This window comes from Rhinolophus ferrumequinum, chromosome 16 (assembly GCF_004115265.2).
Source record: "Rhinolophus ferrumequinum isolate MPI-CBG mRhiFer1 chromosome 16, mRhiFer1_v1.p, whole genome shotgun sequence".
NCBI classification, from domain to species: Eukaryota; Metazoa; Chordata; class Mammalia; order Chiroptera; family Rhinolophidae; genus Rhinolophus; species Rhinolophus ferrumequinum.
In genome coordinates, this window is record NC_046299.1 from 29,404,191 (window position 1) to 29,428,355 (window position 24,165).

Here is a 24,165-nt window from a genome sequence, read left to right on the forward strand (position 1 = left end):
TTTATTAGCTCCAAACCTACTTAACTGCATTATCATCCAACCTACCTAAACTTCTCCATATTGTCTAAAAGTTTATCAAGATATTGTCAAATGCAGCAATGATACCTTACCAGTCTAACTTACACAAAGAGAAATAGGACCAAATAAAGAAGATTTAGTATTAAATTAGTGAGCATAGATACTCCATTTACTGTAAGAATTATGTTCAATAAGAAGCTATGGAGGTGAGACATGTATTTTTAAAGTTTCCAGTTAAACTGGCTACATTTAAAAAGTTTTGGTGATTAAAAACTAATCTTTACTTACCTGGATAATTCAGTTATGTGGGATACCTCATTTTCTAGTGATATTTAGTGAAATATTTCTATGTATTAAGAACAACTTATAAAACAATTATCAGTGAATACTGTGTATTATATAGTCTTATATAAAAATATTTAAAAGTTTTAAGGTTTTCGTACATTGTCAAAGGAATTTTACCTATTTGAAATCCATTGAAAGATTGTATTTAACAAAATAGATGGTCTTTGTAAAAGCAAGAGACACACATAGTATTTCAAAGTCCTTCTTCATTTAGTGTCAATTTCAGAACCAGGGGTAGGAGGATGATAGGCTTTACTTGTGAAAAAAGTTTACCCATACAAATCATGTTCAAACAGCACATTTAAACTAGACTGAGGAAGTATATTCACAGAATGCAGTACCAGTACTGCTAATCCTCCACATTGTCTTCGGGGCAGTTGGCCTTAAGATATTGTTGAGATAACTGGCTTCCATTAGCAAGCATGTGATTGGCAGTACGATAAAGTCTTTTCACTCACAGGTCAGCTATTTCCTTTTCTTCAGAAGAGGGCAATTCTGATGATCCATCTTTTAGCTACAGTTTCTCATTGAGTCCCAATTCTCTTGCCTTCAGCTTTGATATGGTTCTAACTTTCCTCTTGTATCAGCTCATACTTGTCATCAACTTCTCTATTCAGAACAGCAAATATCAGGAGTTTGACCTCAGGGCAAAGTCCGGGTGGGCAGGTAAAATCTGACCACTGGACCTACTTCCTAATCTTTCATACCCAGCAATTCATGAAGCAGTATCAAATTTAAACCAAAAAACAGAAGCATGACCCCTTATAAGTACTATGAAAGGGCTCTTTTGCCTTTCTAAGTATACTTGAAAAGAACTGTCAGCCGCCCTATTAAGACAGAAATGGATCACAGACTGGGAAAAAAGAAGAAAAAGTGTAGAAACCAACTGAAATGTAAATAAAAGTGTTAACACCCTCTTTATGTTTGGTGAATATTTACTTCATATAAAAGTGTTAAAATAATATGCTATGAAATACCTTTATGAAGTCAGGAACATAACACTATTGAAACTTTAAGCCATCCTTATTTAAATAATCACTGACATCTGATACAAAAAGCTTGTATCACCTCATGTGAGACTTTAGTTTTCATTTATTTTGTCCAGTTCCCATACTTGGCATTTCACCACTTAACTATTTATGAATTAATTTGAAAAACAAATATAGGTGAAACATCCTTGTGAAGTTATTAAATCCAGACCTCTGAAATCATATAACTCAAGTTATGTCACAGTGGTCCAGCAGCTAAAGACAAGAATTAATTGCATCTTCTTGCTTTAAAATACAAAAGAATAAGAATAGAGTAGGAATAAATTTTAACATTAATAGTCAGGGGAAATGACTTTAAGCCCCTTTAAAAACTAGAAAAATTAACACATAAAAAATTGGCTCATCAAAATTTTGCATCCAGTAGTCACTTTCACTGTATGTTAACTACCATACTTTAAAATTGTGTTTTATACCAGTATACAAGAAATGTTAAAGGGACCTCTTTAAGAAAAAAAAAAGATAAAAAATAATAAAATGGCAATAACTACATACCTATCAACAATTACTTTAAATGTAAGTGGATTAAATGCTCCAATCAAAAGACAGGGTGGCTGAATGGATAAGAAAACAAAACCCTTACATATGCTACCTACGAGAGACTCACTTCAGATTGAAAGACACACAGACTGAACGTAAAGGGATGGAAAAAGTCATTTCATGAAAATGAAAAAAAACCCAAAAAATCCAGGGTAGCAATACTCGTACCAGACAAAATGTAGACTTTAAAACAAAGGCTATGACAATAGGCAAAGAAGGACCCAGTAATCCCACTCTGGATTTGTATCCACAGAAACCCAAAATACTACTTCAAAGGGTATGTGCACTCATATGTTTGTTGCAGCATTATTTACAATAGCCAAGATATGGAGCCAACCTGGCAGTCCATCAATGGATGAATCGCTAAAGAACAGGTGGTACATATATATAATGGAATACTACTCAGCCATAAGAAAGGAATAAAATCTTGCCATGTCCAACAACATGGACGGACCTAGAGGGTATTGTGCTGAGTGGAGTAAGTCAGACGAAGAAAGACAAATGCCGTATGATTTCACTTATGAGTGGACTCTAGAGAACAGGATAAATGAATGAACAGGATAAACGAACAAACAAAACAGAAACAAGCTTATAGATACAGAGAGCATTTTGAAGGTTGTTGGATTGTGGTGAGGGATTTGGAGGATGTGTGAAGGGGGGAGGGGATTAAGGTACGAATTGGTAGTTACAAAATACTCATGGGGATGTAGTTATAACATAAGGAATATAGTCAGTAGTATTCCAATAAGTATGTATGTTGTCAGATGGGTACTAGATTTTTTGGAGTGATCATTATATATGTTATATAAATGTCTAATCACTGTGTTGTACACCTGAAACTAATAATATGGTATGTCAAAACTGCAATTGAAAAATTAAAAAAAGTGTTACAAAACAAAAATTGTTTTATATTAGTTATTTCTATATAAATCTTTTAACAGTTCTACATATGTGTCATATAGATTTTAGAATTCTAAATATTTCATAAATTTTTTCATTCACTTAAAAGTCTCTTAAAGAAATCACACTGATGAGGAAAAGTAAACCAGGACTTAATGCCTTTAAGTGCACATACTTGAAAAGTAAATTCAACCAAAAAGACTTGAGATGTTTATTAATATTTATAAGTATGCCTTAATAACAATTCCCTAGTGAGCTATATGCTTATAAAGAGGACTTTGTTGTCAAATGATGATTGTCTTTGAAGGAATAAAGTGCCTGGCATCAGAGTTTTAATCTGCATTGAATCAACCACTTATCTGGACAACAAGGAAAAGAACCTTTATCAACAGTTTCATAAATTATGTGGTCCTAGCCACAATCCTACAATGAGATTACGACTATACTATACAAATTCACACAAACTGAAAACATATCACATAATAAATTTCAAATTTTCTGTGACCAGATTATTTGTATATAATGAGAGCTACCTTTAAGTCACATACTCTTTGGATTGGAGAACAATTCATGTCTTTGCAATAGAGAAACTTACCACAACCTAATTGGGAAATGAATATACAACCCAATGGGAAATGAATATACAACCAAACTTATTTCCAACTTGCTAAAGGACTCAGTTTTCTGTATTAGATTATCTTGTTCAGGGCAATAGGACTATAATGGAGAACTCCTTCTAAAGGAAATGAATCTATATTCAAGAAAAAGAATATATTCTGGTAAACTGGAACTTTCTACTATCTTCCCCCATTTAGTAAAGCTAATCATCTATAGATCTAGGTTATCTATAATAATGTTCCTTATTTGGCATAATATTATACATGAGCACTGATTGCAAAAAGAAATAAATATAAATATATTTAATATGTCCAGTGCTTTACAGACATAATTGAGAGACTGGAATGGCTTTTCCAGTTTACTTCTAAACCTGACTTGAAGATATACCATTTATTCCCACACGCCTCACTGTCTTATAAGTATCCTAACCAGTTCATGCGTGTTTTGCTTCTCTAAAGGATTTTAAAGTTCCAAAAGGATGAAACAATGTCTTACATTACTTTTGTGTCTATTTCAACCACATCTCCTCTCTCCAAATAATCAATACATAATAGTTCATAAATACTTATTGAATACTGGTTTGGAATGACAGCAAAAATAGCTCTATTCTCAAACATTTACTGAAATCAGAGCGCCTAAACTGCTCACATTGGTCCTGTTCTAAACTTTACTGTGGTAAAGTCTATTCGTACCAATGGTGGAGCCCTATCTCCAGTCCTCTCCATCCCCCAAAGGGTATGGCACCAGAAACAGACCAATATCCCAGTAGCTTTGTTTTAATTACATCTCCATTTGGTTCTTCTTGCCAAGGGCAGCAGTCACTCTTGTCATTTCTAGCACTCCTGAGCCCTCTAACTTGGATCCACCCCTCCTCCACACTCCTGGGCCTCCCAGCTTTATTAAACTCCTTAATCCAGGGATTAAGAAAAAAAAAAAGAAAAAGGAGGGGGAAAGAAGAAAGGAATAAGAAAAAAGTATACATGGGGGAAATGGAAAAAGGTTAATAGGAAAAAAATTTAAAAATGAAAATAGAGTAGTAAAATTTACAGAGTAGTAAAATTGATAAGAGATTAAAAAATTGTATTTGTTACTATACTTCAAGTCAATGCGACTAGAAAAGAATTATGTAAGTATATAATTACCTTTTTAGTTTTATTCTTCTTTCTGGAGGCATACATCAAAGTTATGAAAAATTTTTTCTTTACTATTGACAAAAGTTTAAGCAAGAAGGGCTCCTATCTAGTTTGTAATAATTTACACTTCACTTGGGTCCTGACACTAATGTTATATGCCACCAATATGACCATGAAATAATTAAGAAACAATTTAAACCTCAAGTCATTAAACAGAGTATAAAGTTATTATTTAGTTATGTGCTTAGCAGGTAATGACTATGTTAAATATTCACTGATGAGAACGCTCCATGAAGTTGAGAACACTGAATGGATATAGGTTCACAGAGAAGGGCCAAATATAGTTATCAAAGAAGCACTTTTATAAAGAAAGGTTGTTTTGAGGAAAACAAGCGTTCCTGTAGCATTAAAAAAAAAACAAACAGAGCAAGAGGTAGAGGCAATAAATGAGAAGTACATTATTACATCTTACTTGTCTGAGGTCAATGAATGCTAGCTGCAGGGTATCCCCCTGGAATCCTGGCACAGGCTCAGAGCTGGCAAACACTGTTCCAAAAAAAAAAAAAAAAGGGAAGAAGAAAAACAAGATTGCAAAATATACAAGGGTTTAACTGCTAAATTAATTTCTACCCATTACAAATGTATTATAATATTTACACGTAACCATTCCAAATGAAGACTATCTATAACCTTCAATTTCCATTACTGAGAATGTTTTCCACACCCATTACCACAAATATTTTAATAATTTTAAACTTCTAATCTGACATTTAATCACTATAATCCTTAATTACAATAAATTTAGAACGGTTATCCTACATGAAGTTCAAGGTAGTAATATACTTCAATCAAGAGAAGTTTTCTGACTCTTTAGCCTTAGGTGAACGATTATAGAAGCATTTTGAAACTATACCAATTCCATGGCTGTCAACATATTTCAAAACATCTGCTTTGTTACAGAATATGTGCTATAAAAATCCTACCTCTAACAGCAATAATAGGCAGACATGTAAGAAGTCAGCTTTACATGCAGACAACAGGTAAAATGTTCTAAGTAGCAAAATGAAGATGATGCTGGAATGTCTGCTCAGATCTTAAAAGTTTTTTTCCATAAGGGAATCCCACCTCTTTAAAAATTAAAAGATCTATTAAGACAAGATAGAAAAATAAATTTCCAAGATTTTTTTCAACAATTCTTTTATACTTAAAAAATTGTAACACATAGCTTGTTATAGTTAAGTTGAAAACAAGTCCAATGTTAGTAATTTTGAAGACAAAAAACTTGGCTCATAAAAAAAGACCCTACCATTTTACACTCAAGCTTCTCTAATAAGAATAAGAATGCCTGCGATCATTCTTCCTCCCCATTGATATCTGAGTTTTCTTAGACAACATTATAAATTTTCCATTTGTGAATTTATCTGACCAGTATTTTAGAAATTAATTAAATTTTCAGCCTATATTGTTCTTGAAATAATAAAACAATTTTTTTTTTAATTTAAGTGTGTTTTTCTGAAAGGACCCATCAGCTCCAAGTCAAGTAGTTGTTTCAATCTAGTTGGTGAGGGCTCAGCTCACAGTGGCCCATGTGGGGATGGAACTAGCAACTTTGTTGTTAAGAGCACTGCGTTCTAACCAACTGAGCTAGCGGGCTGCCCCCAAAAATAATTCTTAAGTTTAGTGTATTTTGTGTGAAATATAGTTTAGAAAGGCTCAAAATCAATGATTAAAAACAATAAACATATGAAAGCCTAGCACAGCTTAATTTATCTGGCAGTTTTAAGGAATAAAGAATTCAAAATAAATTTCTGTTGTTGCTGTTGTTTTTAACATAATTGATAACCTTTGCTTTAAGCATCAAAACTTCTTTTAATCTTAAGCATTTTTTTGATGGAATTTTAAACTGTAACTTCCCTTATCTTTTATTTTTTTTGAGTATACTAAATATTATTTGAACTTTTCTTAATTCTCTGGATCACTAATATATCAAGTATACCTCTAAAAAAAAAACTGTAGAAAGTAAGAACAAAACACTTTATATTCCATATAATAAATTTCCAGGGCTGCTATGGTATTAAAAGCTGTTTTCTATTTATTACATTAAATAGCTCAGAATGCTGTGTTGAGATCTTGTATCTAGCTTTTGTTATTTTCTTGCCTTTTCTTTTGTAGTTTTAATATAAATTCTTACTCCCAGTTCTCTTACTCATTTTATTAATATGTAATCTTTTAATATAATAATAATCTCTTATTAACATGTAATCTTTAATATTCTTGAGCTGGTAAGTTAGCTAGTCAACTACTAGAATTGTGTCTAAAGTAAGAGCAAATACAGCCTGAACAAGGGCCCCTCCCACATTTGGGTTTTACAAATTCCTTTGAGTATACAGTATGTACTTTTTGATTATAAGCAACTTTTTGGTCACTCAGAGGTACACCATTCCCGCCCCCCCTTACTTCTTCGTTCTCTGCTAGGTACCAAGTAGTTATGTCCATTAGATAGGTGACTACACTTAGTTTTACCCTTCTTAGGCCCCCTATATCCAGAAAACTAAGATTTATTGAGCAAACCTAGCCACACTTTTCATTATTTAGTATAACTGACTCACACTTCTGTCTTTTCATACAATGAAAAGGGGCATAATTTCATCCTGTGGCAACCCTATCACCTGCCTACCATGTCTCAGGTAACTGAGTTGCTTTTCTTTAGTACCATCAGATCTTAATGAAAGAATAATAAGCAAAATTATAATAGCCTACTAAAAGTCATTGTGTTTTTTAATTTAAAAAATCCTTTCTTAAGGACCTCCCGTATGTTGTTAGCTTTTCTGGCCACATTCCTAGACTATTATTTCTAAGTAATAGTTAACTATGAATCCCTAGTGATTTCCAACCAACCAAGACTGTAAATATTAGCTCAGCTTCTACCATCACCACATATATATACACATACACACAAAAATAAAGACTTCCTATAATGCAGGGAGACTTACTTTATATATCAGGCAGAAACATCAGCTCAATTTCGATTATACTTGCAATTATTATCTACTTACTCTCCCCAAATTTTTCTATGCTGAAAATGTCATTTTTCTTCTCCCTCAGTTCCTATTTAAGATAATGCAGTTTAAGACCCATTACTTGGCATTAAACCTAAGAGCTCAGTGTCAAAATTATAACAGTACCATAAATTTATATAGCACTTTCCAGTTTACAATGCACTTTCTCACAAACCGTCTTCTTTGACCATCACAATAACTTATTTTATTAAAGAGGGCGGCTAGAAGAGACATCCTTTTTGAAAAACCTCCACCAGTCCCCTGAAGCCTCAGTTTAAAAGTCACCTGGTCCTTGATTTTATAGGGCAGGAAAAAAAAAAGTGAAGTGACTTGCCCAGGATCACACAGTTAATTCAGACCTCATGGCATTCAATCTGCTGATCCAGAATCTGATTAAGTATGCAACCTCTCATCTTTTAGCCGTCTCTCACAAGAACTAACCAATATGTAAATAAAACTGACTAGTTGATAGCTCTCAGGGCTTTTTCTCAAATGTTTTTCAGGGATTGGAGGCAATTTAGCACTCTGATAATCATCTGGCACAGAGGACATTTGTAATTATATGCTATTCAATTTATCAACAGCTTCCTATTTTTTCCTTTACATCTTTAAAACTTAAATTCAGGCAATCCTGTTTTTTCTACCTTCAAAATATCTTGAGTCTGAATCTGTCTCTACCTTAGTTCAAGCTATCATTTCTTGTCTTGATTATTAAAATACACTCCTATCTGGTCTCCCTGCTTTTTGTGTGCCACCTCTCCATCCACTTTTCCCAGTGTGATTTATGTAAGATGTAAATGTGATTTGTGCCACTTCATAGCTTAACATCTTTCAATGGTTCCCCATCACCTTCATAATAAAGCAAGTCAGGCTGTATAAGTATGTATCCTGCCATGAAAACATGAAACTTTCCCTAAAATTAAATGCAGAATGAATGAGTCCTTGAACAATTGTGTCCTAGGCAGACAGTTATCTTTGCTGTAAGGTAAAGAATGTGTCTTACTTGGAAAACATCTACACAGGGTGGAAAGAATTGTCAGGGAGTAGGAGAAGGGGAAGAAAGGGTGTCCATGGAGTCAAAAAGATTGAAAAGGAGGGTGAGGAGGCTAGGCTACAGTCTCAAGACTTCACTTGTGGATGATAAAGTAGGGGCATATATAATGGAATAATTTTCTGACAAAATAAATGACTGATTATAAATGCCAAATAATTTACATACTGAACAGATTTCTGATCATTCCTTTCTTGCTAGACCTGAAGACTTAAAGTAGCAAGTTAGAACTCAAATTCTGGCTAGGCAAAGTACCCTATGTTTATCAGATGTGTCATTAGAAGGGATGACTAAGAGCACCATCTAGTGGGTTTTTTGGTGGTGAAGAAGAACTTATGCCTGGGAATCAAGGGTCTTAGAGAATTCTTAGCTCTTAGAATTACATTCTGTTACATGTGGTTGGCAGAAGTGGGATACAAGCCCCTTGGACCAAATGCCCCTCTACATTCATCATTCTTCTTTTATATAAAGTAATATCTAGTCCTCTCCCTTTCTTGGAATTAAACATAGGCAAAATAGCCTCAATCTGACACCTTAAATGCCATTAAAACCAGGAATAAATTCAGATAGCCAAATAGTATAATAGCCTCCAGCTTACTTTTAAAAAAGATATTGAAATATTATTTTATATCATCCATATGCTTTTCCCTGAATCCTTTTATTTTGGGGTATGGGTCTTTTTAAAGGCTAGAATTAGAAGCCCTGAGGTTACTGTCATGCACAAAAAAAGTCTATAAGGAAGCTTCATCTTTTTTTGAGGTGGGTTAAGCCTTTATCCAAAATGAATAAAGACCAAGGCCTTCACACCTAGAGATTCACAAATTCCTCAATAACTCACCACTAAAACAGGTGCCAGTACTCTTCAATCTGGAGCTTTTCTAATGCCTACAGATTTAAGAAGTTAAACTCTTAGGAGATGATTACCCCCAGTTAAGTATTTCTGTAGAATGCATGAAAAAGTGCATCTAAACCTATTCTGGGTACTTCAAATCTTTCTGATTGCCTGATGCTTTGGAAATATTCTGTATTTTGTTAGTGATACAAAGAATTTCTGAGATACCTTTATAAGAACTTAAGAAGACATTTTGAACTTTTCCTCTATACTTTACAGTTGCATTTGTAAGGTACCTATATTGTGGGCCCATACCTAACAGGTGTTTAAAAATTACTATAAAGCAAAGCACATTCAACAGATTTAGAACATCAGCTTTATGTCAACCTTGGCAAATGCTCTTCCATGTAGGAAGTGATTTCTCTTGAATTTACACAAAATCTATAATAGGATCAAAGGTTCAGTGCAACTTTTGGAGGGGGCTACATTTGCAATTCCAAAGATGCATTCCTTGATGACTTCCTGACTTCTCCAACCACACAATTTTAGCAGTATTATGGTTATGGTCAAGTTAACCAAAAGCATCCGCTTCATTCATGGCATAGACTCTACCTAATATTCTCAACCTATGCAACTTTTATCTAAATTAGGTCTGCTACTTATATGAGGTGTGATTAAAAAATACAGTGAATGTTCAATTTTTAAAAAAATGTATTACAGTAAGACATATTGCCATCAATCCCCCTCAAAATACTCCCTCATGCTTTGAACATACTTATCCCATTATTCTTGCCACTTTCTGAAGCAGTTCTGGAAGTCCTCTTTCCTGAGTGTCTTTAGTTGTGCTGTCATAGCTGCCTCGATATCCTGAATCCATTCAAAACATCTGCCTTTCATGGTCATTTTGACTTTGGGGAAGAGCCAAAAGTTGCATGGCACCAGATCAGGTGAATAAGGTGGAAAAGGAAACCGTAATGTTTTTGACTGTAATTGCCGTACCAGAAGCATTATCAGGATGGAGGATGAAACTGTTTGCCCATTTCATGTTAATGTTTGTTTGTGATCCATGATTTATGGCACACTTTAAAACACACCTTCTCTCAACCGTAGCTCGCACCCAACTGACTGCACCGAACAAGTTGAAACTTGTCATACATTGTTACTAAGGTTCATCACACCACTTCCCCTACTGAAGATTCCTGCCTTTCCGTTGGATGGCACTCGGCAGCAGCATTCACCATATTTGTTGATCACAACGGAAAGGCTCCATGTCACACATGCTTCTGGTATGGAAATTTCAGTCAATAAAAACATTATGATAGTGTCCTCAGCCACCTTATTCACTGGCTCTGGAACCGTGCAACTTCTGGCTCTTCCCCAAAGTAAAAATGATGCAGGACATCATGGCAGCCACGACAGTGCAACTAAACACAGTCACAAAAGTGGACTTCCAGAACTGCTTCAGAAAGTGAAGACTGATGGGAAAAGTATGTCTGAAGTGAGGGGGAGTATTTTGAGGGGGATTAATGGCAGTGTCATTTACTGTAATAGTTTTTTTTAATTTAAACATTCACTATATTGTTTGATCACACCCTGTACTTTCTCACAGTGCCACATACTTTTGTTTTATAGAATTTACCAATTTAATCATATTTATTAGTGCAGTTATTCAATGACTACCTCCTAACCAAGCTTAAACCCCAAGAGGGTTATGTCCTTTTCTGTTTTGCTTACTACTCTATCTCCTAAATGCCAAGCACACAGTAGGTATGACACAATTAATATATGACTCCAAAGCCCCATACTCTTCTTTGCCTCAACTTTTGCTGCTTCTGAATCTTAGAACTAGGATATATCTTGGAAATTATCAATTCCAAATACATTTTGGGTACAAATACATTTTTCAAGGACAAATTTAGGCCTCTAGATTGTTGAGTGGTTTGTCCAAAGCCACTTGCCCAAAACACAGGGAAGAGCCAGGACTGGAACCATGGTCTCAACTTCCTGACACGTACTCAGAATATCTTAAAATGGATTTGAAGGCACCATTTAAAAAAAGATTATGTAAGTTCATATGATTCTATATTTCAGAACTCAGACATTTTATCAAGTTTGACCTAGTATGGGTTAAAAAAGAACAATAGAAAAAGATCCAAAGGAAAATGATCAAAAGGGTAGTGAAAATAATCCCATAAGAAAACATTAAAGAAACTATGATGGTTTAGCTCAAAACAGATGAAGTTTAAGAGTCATTTAAACATAGTCGTCAATGTGAAAAATTTTTACAAGTGATCAGTTATGCCTGTATCAAGAAGTTAAGTGGTCTTGAGTTAAAGTACAGCAGTATCAGCTGGCCTTAGCGTTTTCACAACAAAGGTACAACTCTAGGAGAGACAAATGTAGATTATAGAGATTTCCTGATTTGTTAATTTGGTCATTTATTCAACAAATATGCTACGAGCATAGAATTCTGCAAGGTGCTTACAATTATAAATTCTATGTTGATCTATCCTGGATTGTTAAATCTCTTTTATTCCTTTTTCTCTCTCTTCACACACCACCTCCCTAGTTCTCTTTCACTGTGATTCTCTGATTCCAACCATCTAATTCATATCAAATTGCACCTTTACTCATTCACTAATTTTGTATATTTCCTCCTCCAAAATGTCTGGAATCCATCCTCTTCTCTTCATTCCCACTGCCCAAAATCAAAATCTTTTTATCCTTCATATGAAAAAGTTCAACAGTTTTTAAACAGGTTTTGCTACTTTCTGTATTTCTCTCCTTTCGGTTCAATTTCTGAACGACACAGTTAACCTTCTATGACAGAGATTTCATCATGTCATGGTCCTGATTAAAAAGCTTCAGTGGATCCCTTTTGCTTATTAAATAAAGTCCAAGCATTCAGGAGTCTAACTTTTTCAGCCATATCTTTCAATACTTTCATCATGCATCTTGTAGTCTAGCCACACAAGACTGTTTGACAATTCCCTAAGTATTTGATTATCAGTGCTTTTGCCTATGCCATTCCCTCTGCTCAGAATTCCCTTCCCTGCTTTAGATGCAATCTTACTCATCCTTTAAGACGCAGCTCAGATTTCACTTTTTTTTTTTTTAAAGGACTTTATTGGGGAACAGTGTGTACTTCCAGGACTTTTTTCCAAGTCAAGTTGTTGTCCTTTCAGTCTTAGTTGTGGAGGGCGCATCTCAGCTCCAGGTCCAGTTGCCGTTGCTAGTTACAGGGGGCGCAACCCACCATCCCTTGCGGGAGTTGAACCGGCAACCTTGTTGTTGAGAGGACGCGCTCCAACCAACTGAGCCATCCGGGAGCTCAGCGGCAGCTCAGAGGCAGCTCAGCTCAAGGTGCCCTGTTCAATCTTAGTTGCAGGGGGCGGAGCCCACCATCCCTTGCAGGACTCGATGAGTTGAACCGGCAACCTTGTGGTTGAGAGCCCACTGGCCCATGTGGGACTCGAACCGGCAGCCTTTGGAGTTAGGAGCATGGAGCTCCAACCGCCTGAGCCACCGGGCCGGCCCCTTCACTTCTAATGTAGCTAATCTTCTCAACCCCATGGCATGTAAAATTAATTGCTTCCTCTCTAGAATATATACTCCTCTGAAGAATTTGTTTTATGATGGTTATTTACATGTCTGTCTCCTCCCTGAGCAAAGAGCTTGTGAGATCTTTGAAGCCTGATTCATCTTCGATTTCCCAGTGTGTAACAGGTAACAGGTTCTCATTAAACATTTGAATAAATGAAACTTCCTAAAAATCAGTTGACTTTACATGCAAAATAATTCAGTTACTGACTGAAATTTTAGCTTAAGCTAGTTTAATTCACAAGTATGTGTGTCACAGGGAATATTAGGGAAAAGGGCACCAAAACACTGTTTGAAAAAACAGGTGAGGTAGATGGATCAGTGCTAATTCTGTCATCATCAGAAAAGTAAAACAAAACAAAAACTAAAAGCACGTGGCTGAATGACATGAGGAGTTGAATTATTTCCAACTTTCCATCTCCCCAACTTCAGCTAGATGTGCTATTTGTTTCTACCTGTGAACTGACATTTTGGGGCCTGGGAAATACATGTAAACTGTTTTTACAAAGTAAGAGGATAAAAAAAGAAACATCCTGCTTTTCTGATCAAACCAATTAAAGGAAAATCTAACTCAAAATAAAGTCCATTCTTGCTGTTTATATTTTACGCTCACCTCCAATTGCTTAAATTCTTTGACCTAAGCCTTTCTTGAATTCCCCATTCGGTGTTCATGGTCTCCAGTCTTGATTCCTGCTACCCAACTTCCTTGGACTCTGGATCTCTTGCTAGCACAAAACAGACTGGTAGGATTTTATGTTAATCCCAAGAACCAGTCACAGACTTTTAAGTAATGGTTTCTAAGCCTCTTGAAGAGAAAGTAATTACTATGAGTAAATATGGGTTTATAAGGAATCAGAGTAGTGTAATTTTCTGCTTTGAAAGGGTAATTAGACTGGTAGATAAGGAAAGTTCAGTGGTCGTTATTATCCCTATATGCCAGTAAGGCATCTGACAAAGTTGCTCATAACAGCAAAACTACAAGTTAGATTCAGTTAGGGAATTAGTAACTGGCTGGAAAAAATCTTAAGATACCCATAAAATTCTGAATAATGGATCTAAGTCAATATGAAAGGAGGACCATGTAAGTTGTGGTTCTCAAAACTTTACTGTGCATCAGAATCCCCTGGAGGGTCTATTCAAAGAGAAATTCCTGGGTCCTGTGCCCAAAGTACCCAATTCAGCACGCTGGGGCCCAAAAATATGCATTTCTGACAAGTTATCAGGTGATACTGGTGCTGCTCATCTGAGGACCGCAGTTTGGGGCCCACTGATGTACTGTGTCTCAAGTTACAGACATCAGGTTTTGTTCAACATTTTGCTAATGACCTTGTTAAATATGCAAAAAGTATGATTATACGTCTGCAGATAATATTAAATTGTGATATAAAAAGATCTTGATAAGCTAGTTATGGGACAAATCCTAAAAGAAAATTTTATAGGGGTAACTTTAAAATCATAAAATAAAAAGCAATATAAACGTATAGGATAAGAAAAAAGAGCTTAACAATTACAAAAAAGGAGAAAGACACAGAGATTTTAGAACATTATAACTTCCATGATTTGAGAGTATACTCTGGCAAACAAAAAAAGTAGTAACAGTTTGGGCTCTACTAATAAACTACAGAATACGGAACAACGTATTTGATAGTCCGACTATATATTATACTGGTTCCCCCACACCTGAGTATCTCTGTATTCAACTTTGGGTATCAGACATTAAACAGAGGTAGTCAAACCAGTTTGTTAAAAGAGCTTTGGATCTAGAATCATATCTTTGAGAACAGTGAGAAGAATTGTTGATTTGTGGCATTCAGAAAATTTGGAAGGCTATAAGAGCAGTTTTCATATAACTGGCTTGTGGATAAGGATTTGTGTTTTTTTTCTGTATGACTCTAAGCACAACTACTACATATAGTTAGTTGTCAGACTGCTTACTACACACAGTTGCCCAGCTAAGGAGAGGAAGGGGAAAGGGAGGGCTGAAATCTAGCTCACATTTCACTTGATAAGCCATGTGCTTTAGCTGAGACAAAAGGTAAACTTTTTCTAATTCCTATCAAGGGAACAACGATGGGGGACTTTTTTCTTTTAGTGGGAATACTTTTTCTAATTTGCACAACGTCACAATATGCACTTGTGGTGACTAGCCTTAGGTAGAACTAGGTTCATCAAGAGAAGGTAAGAGAAAGTGATTTCAGCTCAATGTAAGAAATGGTAAGAAGGATGTAGTATATGGAAACTTATTTTCTGAAGAGCATTCATCTACCAAACTGGATGTTCAAGAACAGCTGGACAACTACTTGGCAGGGTTATTTTAGAGAGGATGTCAAGGTAGATAGAGGAACATGTGAGAGTGTGTGAGCGTGTGTGTATCACCAGGTGGGTGGGGAAACTCAATAATCTTTTAGCTTCTAGGATTCTACATCTGAACTACCTGCCTATCTTCTGCATATCCCAGTTGATTTTTATGGTAGCCAGATCCCTTCTCTTCACAAATTTATCATGTACTCTAGCCTTCTTCCTACCTAGCCAAATTCCTCTTCCTATCTCCCTTTCTTTTTTCCTTGCCCCAGTATGTAGAAAGCATACATACTGCATTAATATTAATAAACTTTGTATTTTTAAAGTTTTTTCTACATTTAACAAACAAAAACACAACTTAAATAGGATGAAAACTTAAAATTCTCTTAAAATACTCATTACAGAAAGCTAAGTTGCATTTTTAAGTGATTTATGTACCAACCACTAAAAGTAATGAGTCAGAGGGTAGATAATTCTTTTGCACCAGAAAGAGAATGCAACAAGCATGAAAGATGTAATGTTGATTTATATTTGTTCAGAGTCCAGAATGCATGATATTGTATTAAGTAATGACTAAGTAATACATGACACTAAGTATTAAGGAGCAGAGACAACCACAGGCACGATCACAAAAGAAGCTGAGATTTGCCTGTGGCTTGTCTTTGAGTCCTGGTCTCTCCCTTTCCTTATCTACAGTGCCAGAACCCGGGTCTCCATCAGGCTAGGGTTCACCCCTCTGTACCTGACCCCAAGACTTCTTTAACAGCCTTACACTTCATACTTAGAACCCTTCTTGGTCTCTTCCAAGACATTAGTCCTTTAAGAAAACATCAGCATTTTAAAAGGAGCTTTCATTAACTCCATCCAAAGAAGTAAGTAAAGGTTTCTCTGCCCTATGGTAGGACAGAGAGACAAAGATTATGTTTTTCATGTGCCTTTCTCTTAGTATAATTAGGATAGTGCTTCATGGAGAGAGGCAAGAGAATAGAAGAAAGATCCAGATACCTAAAGTTGTCGAACCAAACAATAATTTCCATTTTTGAACCAAAAAATCTAATTAAAAAGACACAACCAAATGCCAATAAATAATTCAAATCACCTAATGACTTGAGTCCACATTAAAGATGTAATACAAAATGCCTTAAGCAATATTTCTATATGATGTAATTTCATACATAAGCAATGTCATACAGGAATGATCTCTTAGGACAAGTTTTTAAGAACTTTAAGAAATCAGTTTCAAATTATTTCTAGAACGGAATAACAATTACTTTGAGCTTGGAAACTTGTAAGAAAAAAAGGTTTTTTGTAAATACAAAATAAGTATCATTTTGTAAATAATAGTTTTATTTTGAGAAAGAAGTATAATAAAGGTTTTCTGCAGAAAATTAGAAATGCTTTCTAGGAAAAGAAATTAATCCTTCTCTTCCCTAGGGAAAAACTATCTTTCTTTTGCTTTGTAGATAAGCATTTCTCTTTTTTTGAGGGAAACAGGTTTTTAAAAACTTTGTATTTATTTATTTTTATGTGTGTAGTAAACAATTGTACTTGACCAAAGAACTTTCATAATTATTCTTTTTAATATGAAGTATGTTTTTTCCTAAAAGAATGTCTTATATGCAATGGGCAAATATTTGATATTTCTTTGGGGAAAAAAATCTGTCACTTCTGCTTCAGTTGCAAGCTGCTAACATTTAATTTTTAAATGTCTTTCACACAGAATATATTATTGCAAAATTTGCCTCAGACAAACATTTTTTAATCCTTCTTGCGCCCCACTGATTTTCAGTTTATTAACAGAGGTACCTGACTAAATTGTCAAGCATGGATTTTCATCATTTAATCATTGTACCATTGAATTGAAAGCACTGCTGAAAAATTGCTCCATATGCTCATGTCCTGTATTTAAAGAGTTACAATTTAAGGGTTATAAAACCCACATCCAGAAGTATATATGACAAGGCTAATAACCAAGCAGCACATCCAGTTTTGAAGCTAACTGGCTAATGTCCACATTAGATTATGGAATCTGCTAACCTCGTTACCTAAAAAAAATTAAGTGAAAACCAATGGCAAAGGTAAAGGCTTGAGAAATTCTTTGGGGAAAAGAACAAAAAATTCAGAATATAAAAGAAGCTTCATTTGGAATACAGAGTCCTAAGAGCATCCTTCTAGTAAATATCTAAAGAGTTACTTACAGGGAAAGTTAAGAATGACAAACTTAGAATGATTTCATTCATTTATGACAAACATTAGAGAGTCCTGGCAAGAAGGCAAAAATGACAAGAAGGAATAAGGGGAAAATGAATCATCCCTTTAATGATCCCAGTCTGGACTGCCACTTCAGTGCCTCTCTCTAGAGGCCCTAAATGTAAAGCTGAGATATTTTTCTCTTCCTGGAAGGAAGTTGCTTCTAAGGCTCCTGAAAGTTTACCTCAATCAGGCCTCTTCCCTCCTTTCTGAACTATCCTACTAAATACTTCTTTTTTTCATATAATTTAAATATAGATTCCTAGGAATGCATGAGATTTAAGCAAGAAGGTACTTACATTCACATTGTATGACATCTAAGTTAAACTGCTGAACGGCTCCCATGCTTATCTGTTTTAACTCACTGTCCAGTAGCATCTGCATTAGGGATGTTGACAGATGCTGGCAGGCTGACATGCAAGCAGTCTGGGCAACTTTCCCCTGTTTAAAACACATTTCCAAACCAAAAATTAAACAAACAAAGAAACAAACATAGAAATAAATACCTCATAACGTATTAGAAAAATTATATATCTGGCTATCTTTTGTTGCCTTTTTTGGTTATAATGGTGATTAATGTCCTTTCTGTTTCTGTATTCTGAGTGGCTATGCCTTTTAGCGTAGGACTAAAATTAATACTCTTGTTCACTTGTCCCTCTCAGGCTGTAAGTATCATTAAAACTCTAATTGCACACAGGAACATAAAAATACAAGTAAATAATTAATTATTCTAGATCTCTCAAAATGTCTCAAGTATTTTAAAAAATGCACATTAAAATATGACATTGATGACATAGAATAACTGTCATATTGACAGAACATTTTATTCATATAATATTCTCTAAGCTCTCCTTTATATAGTTAACTAAACCAGAATAAATGAAGTTAATAAACAGTGTAATTTAAGTTATTATCATTTAAACTGTACCTAAAATTCAAAATAAACTTTGAGTCATAAGTTCTTACATCTAATCAGAACATTAGTTTGTAGCATAACTTCAATCAGTGAGAAGAAGAAAAAAGGCTTGCCTACCAATATGACTTCAAAATCATCTGCAGATCTACATTTAGTTTTCAAAAGTAAGTTTTAAAATCATCCAATAATTTAGAAATATGTAGTTAAGTAAAACTACAAGTACTTGTGGTTTTCTTTCACCATACATATATCATTAGAAAACATTTTCTATTATAATAAGCTCCTAAAACGCTACATGAACTTTCACTGATAGCCTTATTAAGGCTACATTTTATCAAAAATGATAAAAATGGTCATTATAAATGTTTAGCCTGTAGATTACATAGCTGAATCACAATTCAATATCACTTTTAGTATAAACTGTGTCTTTAAACAGGCTTTGTATTTCAACTAGAAGTTTAAAATAAAATAATATAAAGACTCTTTTAAGGTTTTCCAGTGTAATACTACTCTTAGGATGACTATCTTAACCCATATCTATGATGTGATTTGGTGATGGACTCCCATGACAGGATTCAAAGACTATGAATATGGTTAGAAATAATGACTTTTGGAAGATGTGCCATGTTTTGCTTCATTCGCCTTAACAAATATTTATTTACCCAGTGATATTTGATAATTATATTTTTTCCTACTTATCACAAAAGCCAAGAAAGCTACAAAATAATGAAAAATATCTCACAAACATAAATTCTACAATATATTGGTGCAAAAATATTTACACAGTGTTGATGTGTTAGAAGAATAAGAAAGAACATAAATATATTTTCACGATATTTGCTAGAACTACATTTGTTTATTAAAGTACACATTTAAAGTCAGACTAGAAACAAGCAACTTTTATGAATGAGTCTTCAGCATTTAGACATTATGCACAGTGAAAAACTGTGTATCTGAAATGGAATGTCAATTTCTCAATCAAAAACTTTAGAGATAAAAGCCGATGCAAACAATATATTTGACAGATACTGATGAACTGCCAAACAGGAATGCAACAAGCAATGCAAAACCCAGCATGCTTCAAGATCCCCCAAACCCAAGAGGAATTAGTCTGGGAGACAAGCAGCTCCATTCCTCAAGCAGAATAATATGAATATGAATGGGAGGGGGAGAAGCAGAAAAAGGAGAAAGCAATGGCATGTAACTTAATTACAATATAATAGGCTTCAGAAAACTTAATAGAAAAGTCATTTTGACCTAACGGAACAACTAGTTCATTTTAGTTTAAGTACTTCTCTGTCAAATCAGCTCCATGTCGTACTTATGTTGCCACTATAATGTACTAACTGCAAAAGAAAATTAATAAATTGCCAAAACAAAATTACTATTATATTCATTTCATAAGCAAACTCACTGCACATATCAGTGGTATTATTTTAAGGTGATCTGTAAAACGTAACATAGGTTCACATGCTACAAATAACTATATTAGCAATAGTATTGGAGCCAAAAATGATGGTAAAAGTACAGAAAGACAGTCTATTCCATAAACCTGATGGAAACAGGTAATGAAAACACACACAGGAGTACACACACACAAATTCAGCTTTTTGTGTAAATCACAGAATATTAGGTTGGTGCAAAAGTAATTGCGGTTAAAAAACTTTTAAAAAAAAATTGCAAAAACCGCAATTAATTTTGCACCAACCTAATAAAATTTGAATATTAAATTTCTTTTTATTATGCATATTAAATACAGACTTATTATTCTCAAGGATAGAAGTTTAAAATATTTATAAAATATTCTGTAAATCTTCAAATGAAATAAATTCTTATAGCTCAAAATTGAAGTTAACATTAAAGGTTCAGATTCTTAAATTTTTAAAAAGTTATCTTCTATAATTATTTTTTTTAAATGTCTACTTCCTAGCAATAAAATGTACACAAATTTTCTTGAATTTAACCTTGAATTTTACTTTTAGATAGAAAAATTTAGATAGAAAAATACTTTCTTGAATTTTACTTTTAGATAGAAAAATTTTAACATTCCAAAAATTTGCAAACCCCAAAAACATCTTTGGGAATTCATTTCTGATGCCTATAGCTCTTGGTACACTTTGGTATAACCAAAACACCCCTTTCTGAACAATATTATTGCTATTATTGTCGACGCTCTTAATAATATATAATTTTCTAGAACAAGACTAACCTCAGTACTTTTATAATTATCTTAAAAACTAGACTGTTTCATTAGAGATGTTCTGGTTTTTAACATTATAACAAATGAAGCCAAAATAATTAAGTGAGAAAACAGCACATTTAATAAATCTCAAGCACCTAAAAATTTCTGCTGCCTTCATCTTAAAAATTAATTGCAACTATTATTAAACATTTTCTTTCCCCTTAACAACACAAAGTTCAATAAATAAGTAAAAACACCTGCCAAACTTTTAAAGGTAACTACTTTTTTACCCTGCTCTAACATTTTGCTGAAAAACAACTTGCAAAGAGAGAACACTCTTAGACAAACTTCTTATATTTCAAAGGAACTTGTAAAAGAGAATCTGCTGACATATTAGATCCTTTTTGCATTACCCAAAAGCTTTTCTTCTAAGAACAATTGTGGTAAAGAGACATTTGGCTCCTAGGAAATTCCCAAAGGGTCAACCATATGCATCCTTCCATGGCACCTTCACAGTGCTGCTTTCTAGATCCATGTCTCAAAAGCAGCTTTCATCATTTACTTGTGTGTCAGTCAATATGATTTATGGACTGCATTCAACAAAGTCAAAGCATATAGAATGAGAAATATGACTACAATCTGCTAATTTGTTTTGTATTGAGCCACTTAAGAGTCAAAGACCTGATGTCAGACTGAGACCAGCAACACAATTAACCAGTCGGTGACAGATTCATCCATCCTCCCTGCCAGGCTGTGCCAATCAAAGACAGCATGAGGCGACATTTGGTGAAATCAGTAAGAAAACTCATTCTCTAAGTAACCTATGTGAGACCTTGAGTGACACTTTTTGAATTTAGTTTGTGGAACACAGACACTCTTTACCCAATAGTCTCTCATTGCAAGCTGTGAAATAAGGCTTTTAATGCCAATCACAGGAACAATAAACCACAAACCACCAACCCTCAGTTTAAAAGGAATGAAAGAAAACACAAATAATTTACTATTATAGATTAGGCTAAAGATACTCTGTTTCCTTTGAAACATCATAATATGACATGGTAACAAAATTACAACACATTTTATTAGATTATGGCTCAAAACTGTTTTTGTTTCAAAGTAATGTTTTGATAGAAAGTTAAAAACTAATTTGACACATTTAAATTTTCATTTGAAGTTTCCATTCCTGTCTCTTATTTCAAAGATCTAATAAAAAAAGGAAGGTTTGATTTCAGCAGTAATTATTTGAAAGCATTTTTTCAATGCTGCTTTCATTCTCTCAAGTACATTTAACATAAAAATGTGCTCTTGAAATCACAACCATTCTTTCTGCATCGGTCTACTTTTCTTAATGATCCCAAGAGAGCCCATTCTCCTTTATTTATGTCCCCACAAAAGGTCAACTTTGCACAATAAACTACTTTTTTATTTAAGTAAAAAGGAATATACAGACTCAGAAATATTGTGTTGTATTTATTATTCTTCAAATTGATAGCAGATTTTGTTTTAAAAACTTACGTAATTCTTGCCAGAAAAAGTGGAAAAACTGAAATAAAATTGTGGTCAATTTAACAATTAAATCTAACATACCTAAAAACATTAGTATAAAACAGGAAAATTTCCCCACGATGATTTCAAAAATGCACAAAGATTCCTCTATCTAGTAAGACAAGTGAATTTATTAATTCTGATTCTATATGACTGGTTAAAGTTATTTAAGTTATTAATTTTTTTAAGTTAACTTAAAACAGTAAAATATTGCTATAATATTCAAACTCATTGCCTCTCAGTTTACTACATACATTTCAGTTAGGGGACTGTGAAATAGTCTCTTCCGAGGGAAGGCAAAAGAGGAAGTAAAGTATTTTAATGAATCAGTCAGTCTCCTAAAGAGCCACGATTTATGTCCTTTGAAAACACACAGACCCAAAGAGTGAGGACTTTCATCAAATGTGGAGTAAACGTTAAAATTAGAAATAAATTCTCAATTGAAATATGAAAAAAAAGATGTCTCGTTAAAAAGTAGACATTTTAATTTAAGCAATCTGTGCTTCCATTTTATATAAAAACTACTAATGTAAAGTTTTACTTTATGAAACTACATCTTACTTAATGTAAAGAATGTTATTAAATCAGGAAAAAACATACCTAAAACATTAGTATAAGACATGAAAATTTCCCCAAGATGATTTCAAAAATGCACAAAGATTCCTCTATCTAGTAAGGTAAGTTTTAATCTATTTTCTGGCTGAACACTCTGTCTAACACCGCAATGTATAATACTGAAATGTCTCAGATTCCCAATAAGAGAGAATAGATGAGTTATAAGGTTTAAATATCAAGATGAATTCCTTTAGTGAGTTTTAATAACAACTTTAACACCATCTTGAAGACAGATTTTTGAGATTATGCCAAAAACATTCATCAGCCTATCAAAATATACTCAATCTAATATCCCTGACATTCTCCAAAATACTTCTTTTGCATTTCTACCTTCCTCTCATACTCTCTTTGTTTCCCCATCTAAGTAACTTTAGCCCCCCCCAAAATTGGTTACCACATTAGTTAACCACAATACCCACACTCAATTATAAATTCCCAATGTCCCTTCTTAGGCTCTTCTTCTCCTAACAATTCCTAATCATAAGGATATGACATAGTACCATAAATGCTTACTCTTGGGACTAACGGATGGGGACACGGACACACACACACACACACACACACACACACACACGCATGCATGCACGAATAACACAGAACACAATTATCTTAAAGTTGGAAAAAAAAATTCTCAAAGCTGGGAAAACTTCAGGACACCTGTAATATATGACACTATCTATTAATATTTCACTCAAAACCTCTTTATCCCAACCAAAGGGCTCATCAAACTTTGGTAGCCTTTTTTTTTAAAGCAATTTTTTGAACACGGCTTTATATGACATGTAATAACCAGATTTTTAGCTTTCTGTATCACTGTTGCTATCATGGCAATCCATGATATTGTCAAACTAATTTAACAGGCAGAAAGAGGATGAAAGGACAAGCAAAGCAGTAAAAGTCTACAAGACGTCAAGGTTTTGAAGAAATGCCTCTGCTTCCAAGCTACTGATATATCAGAAATCTAGGTAAAATGGTGAAAGCTACATGCAATTTTGCCCAGAGTAGCAGGAAGAGAAAGCTAGTCTGTGCCACTTGGGGGGTGACAGGGATTATTTCTACGGGAAATAGCAAATTGGGCTGTCAGGCATATGATTACATAGGGAAATATTAATTTCTATAACTTCTCTCACTTGGCAAATGTAAGAAAAGCAAGGGAAGTTAAAGACGAGCTGTAATTTTTCTTGTGATGAATGTGTAATACGGCTAAACCACAG

The 24,165-nt window shown here is 34.1% G+C and overlaps 1 protein-coding gene across 7 annotated transcripts in view; it reads right to left on the minus strand.

Moving 5' to 3' along the window:
* Positions 1 to 24,165, minus strand: part of EXOC6 (exocyst complex component 6) — a 172,856-nt gene that overhangs the window by 27,875 nt on the left and 120,816 nt on the right. For all 7 annotated transcript variants that reach the window (XM_033130775.1, XM_033130780.1, XM_033130778.1 and 4 more), the window contains exons 19-20: positions 17,993 to 18,134; positions 5,073 to 5,146 (exon numbers count right to left, since the gene is read on the minus strand). In XM_033130775.1, coding sequence (XP_032986666.1) covers positions 5,073 to 5,146; positions 17,993 to 18,134 — 216 coding nt within the window. The remainder of the gene's footprint in view (positions 1 to 5,072; positions 5,147 to 17,992; positions 18,135 to 24,165) is intronic.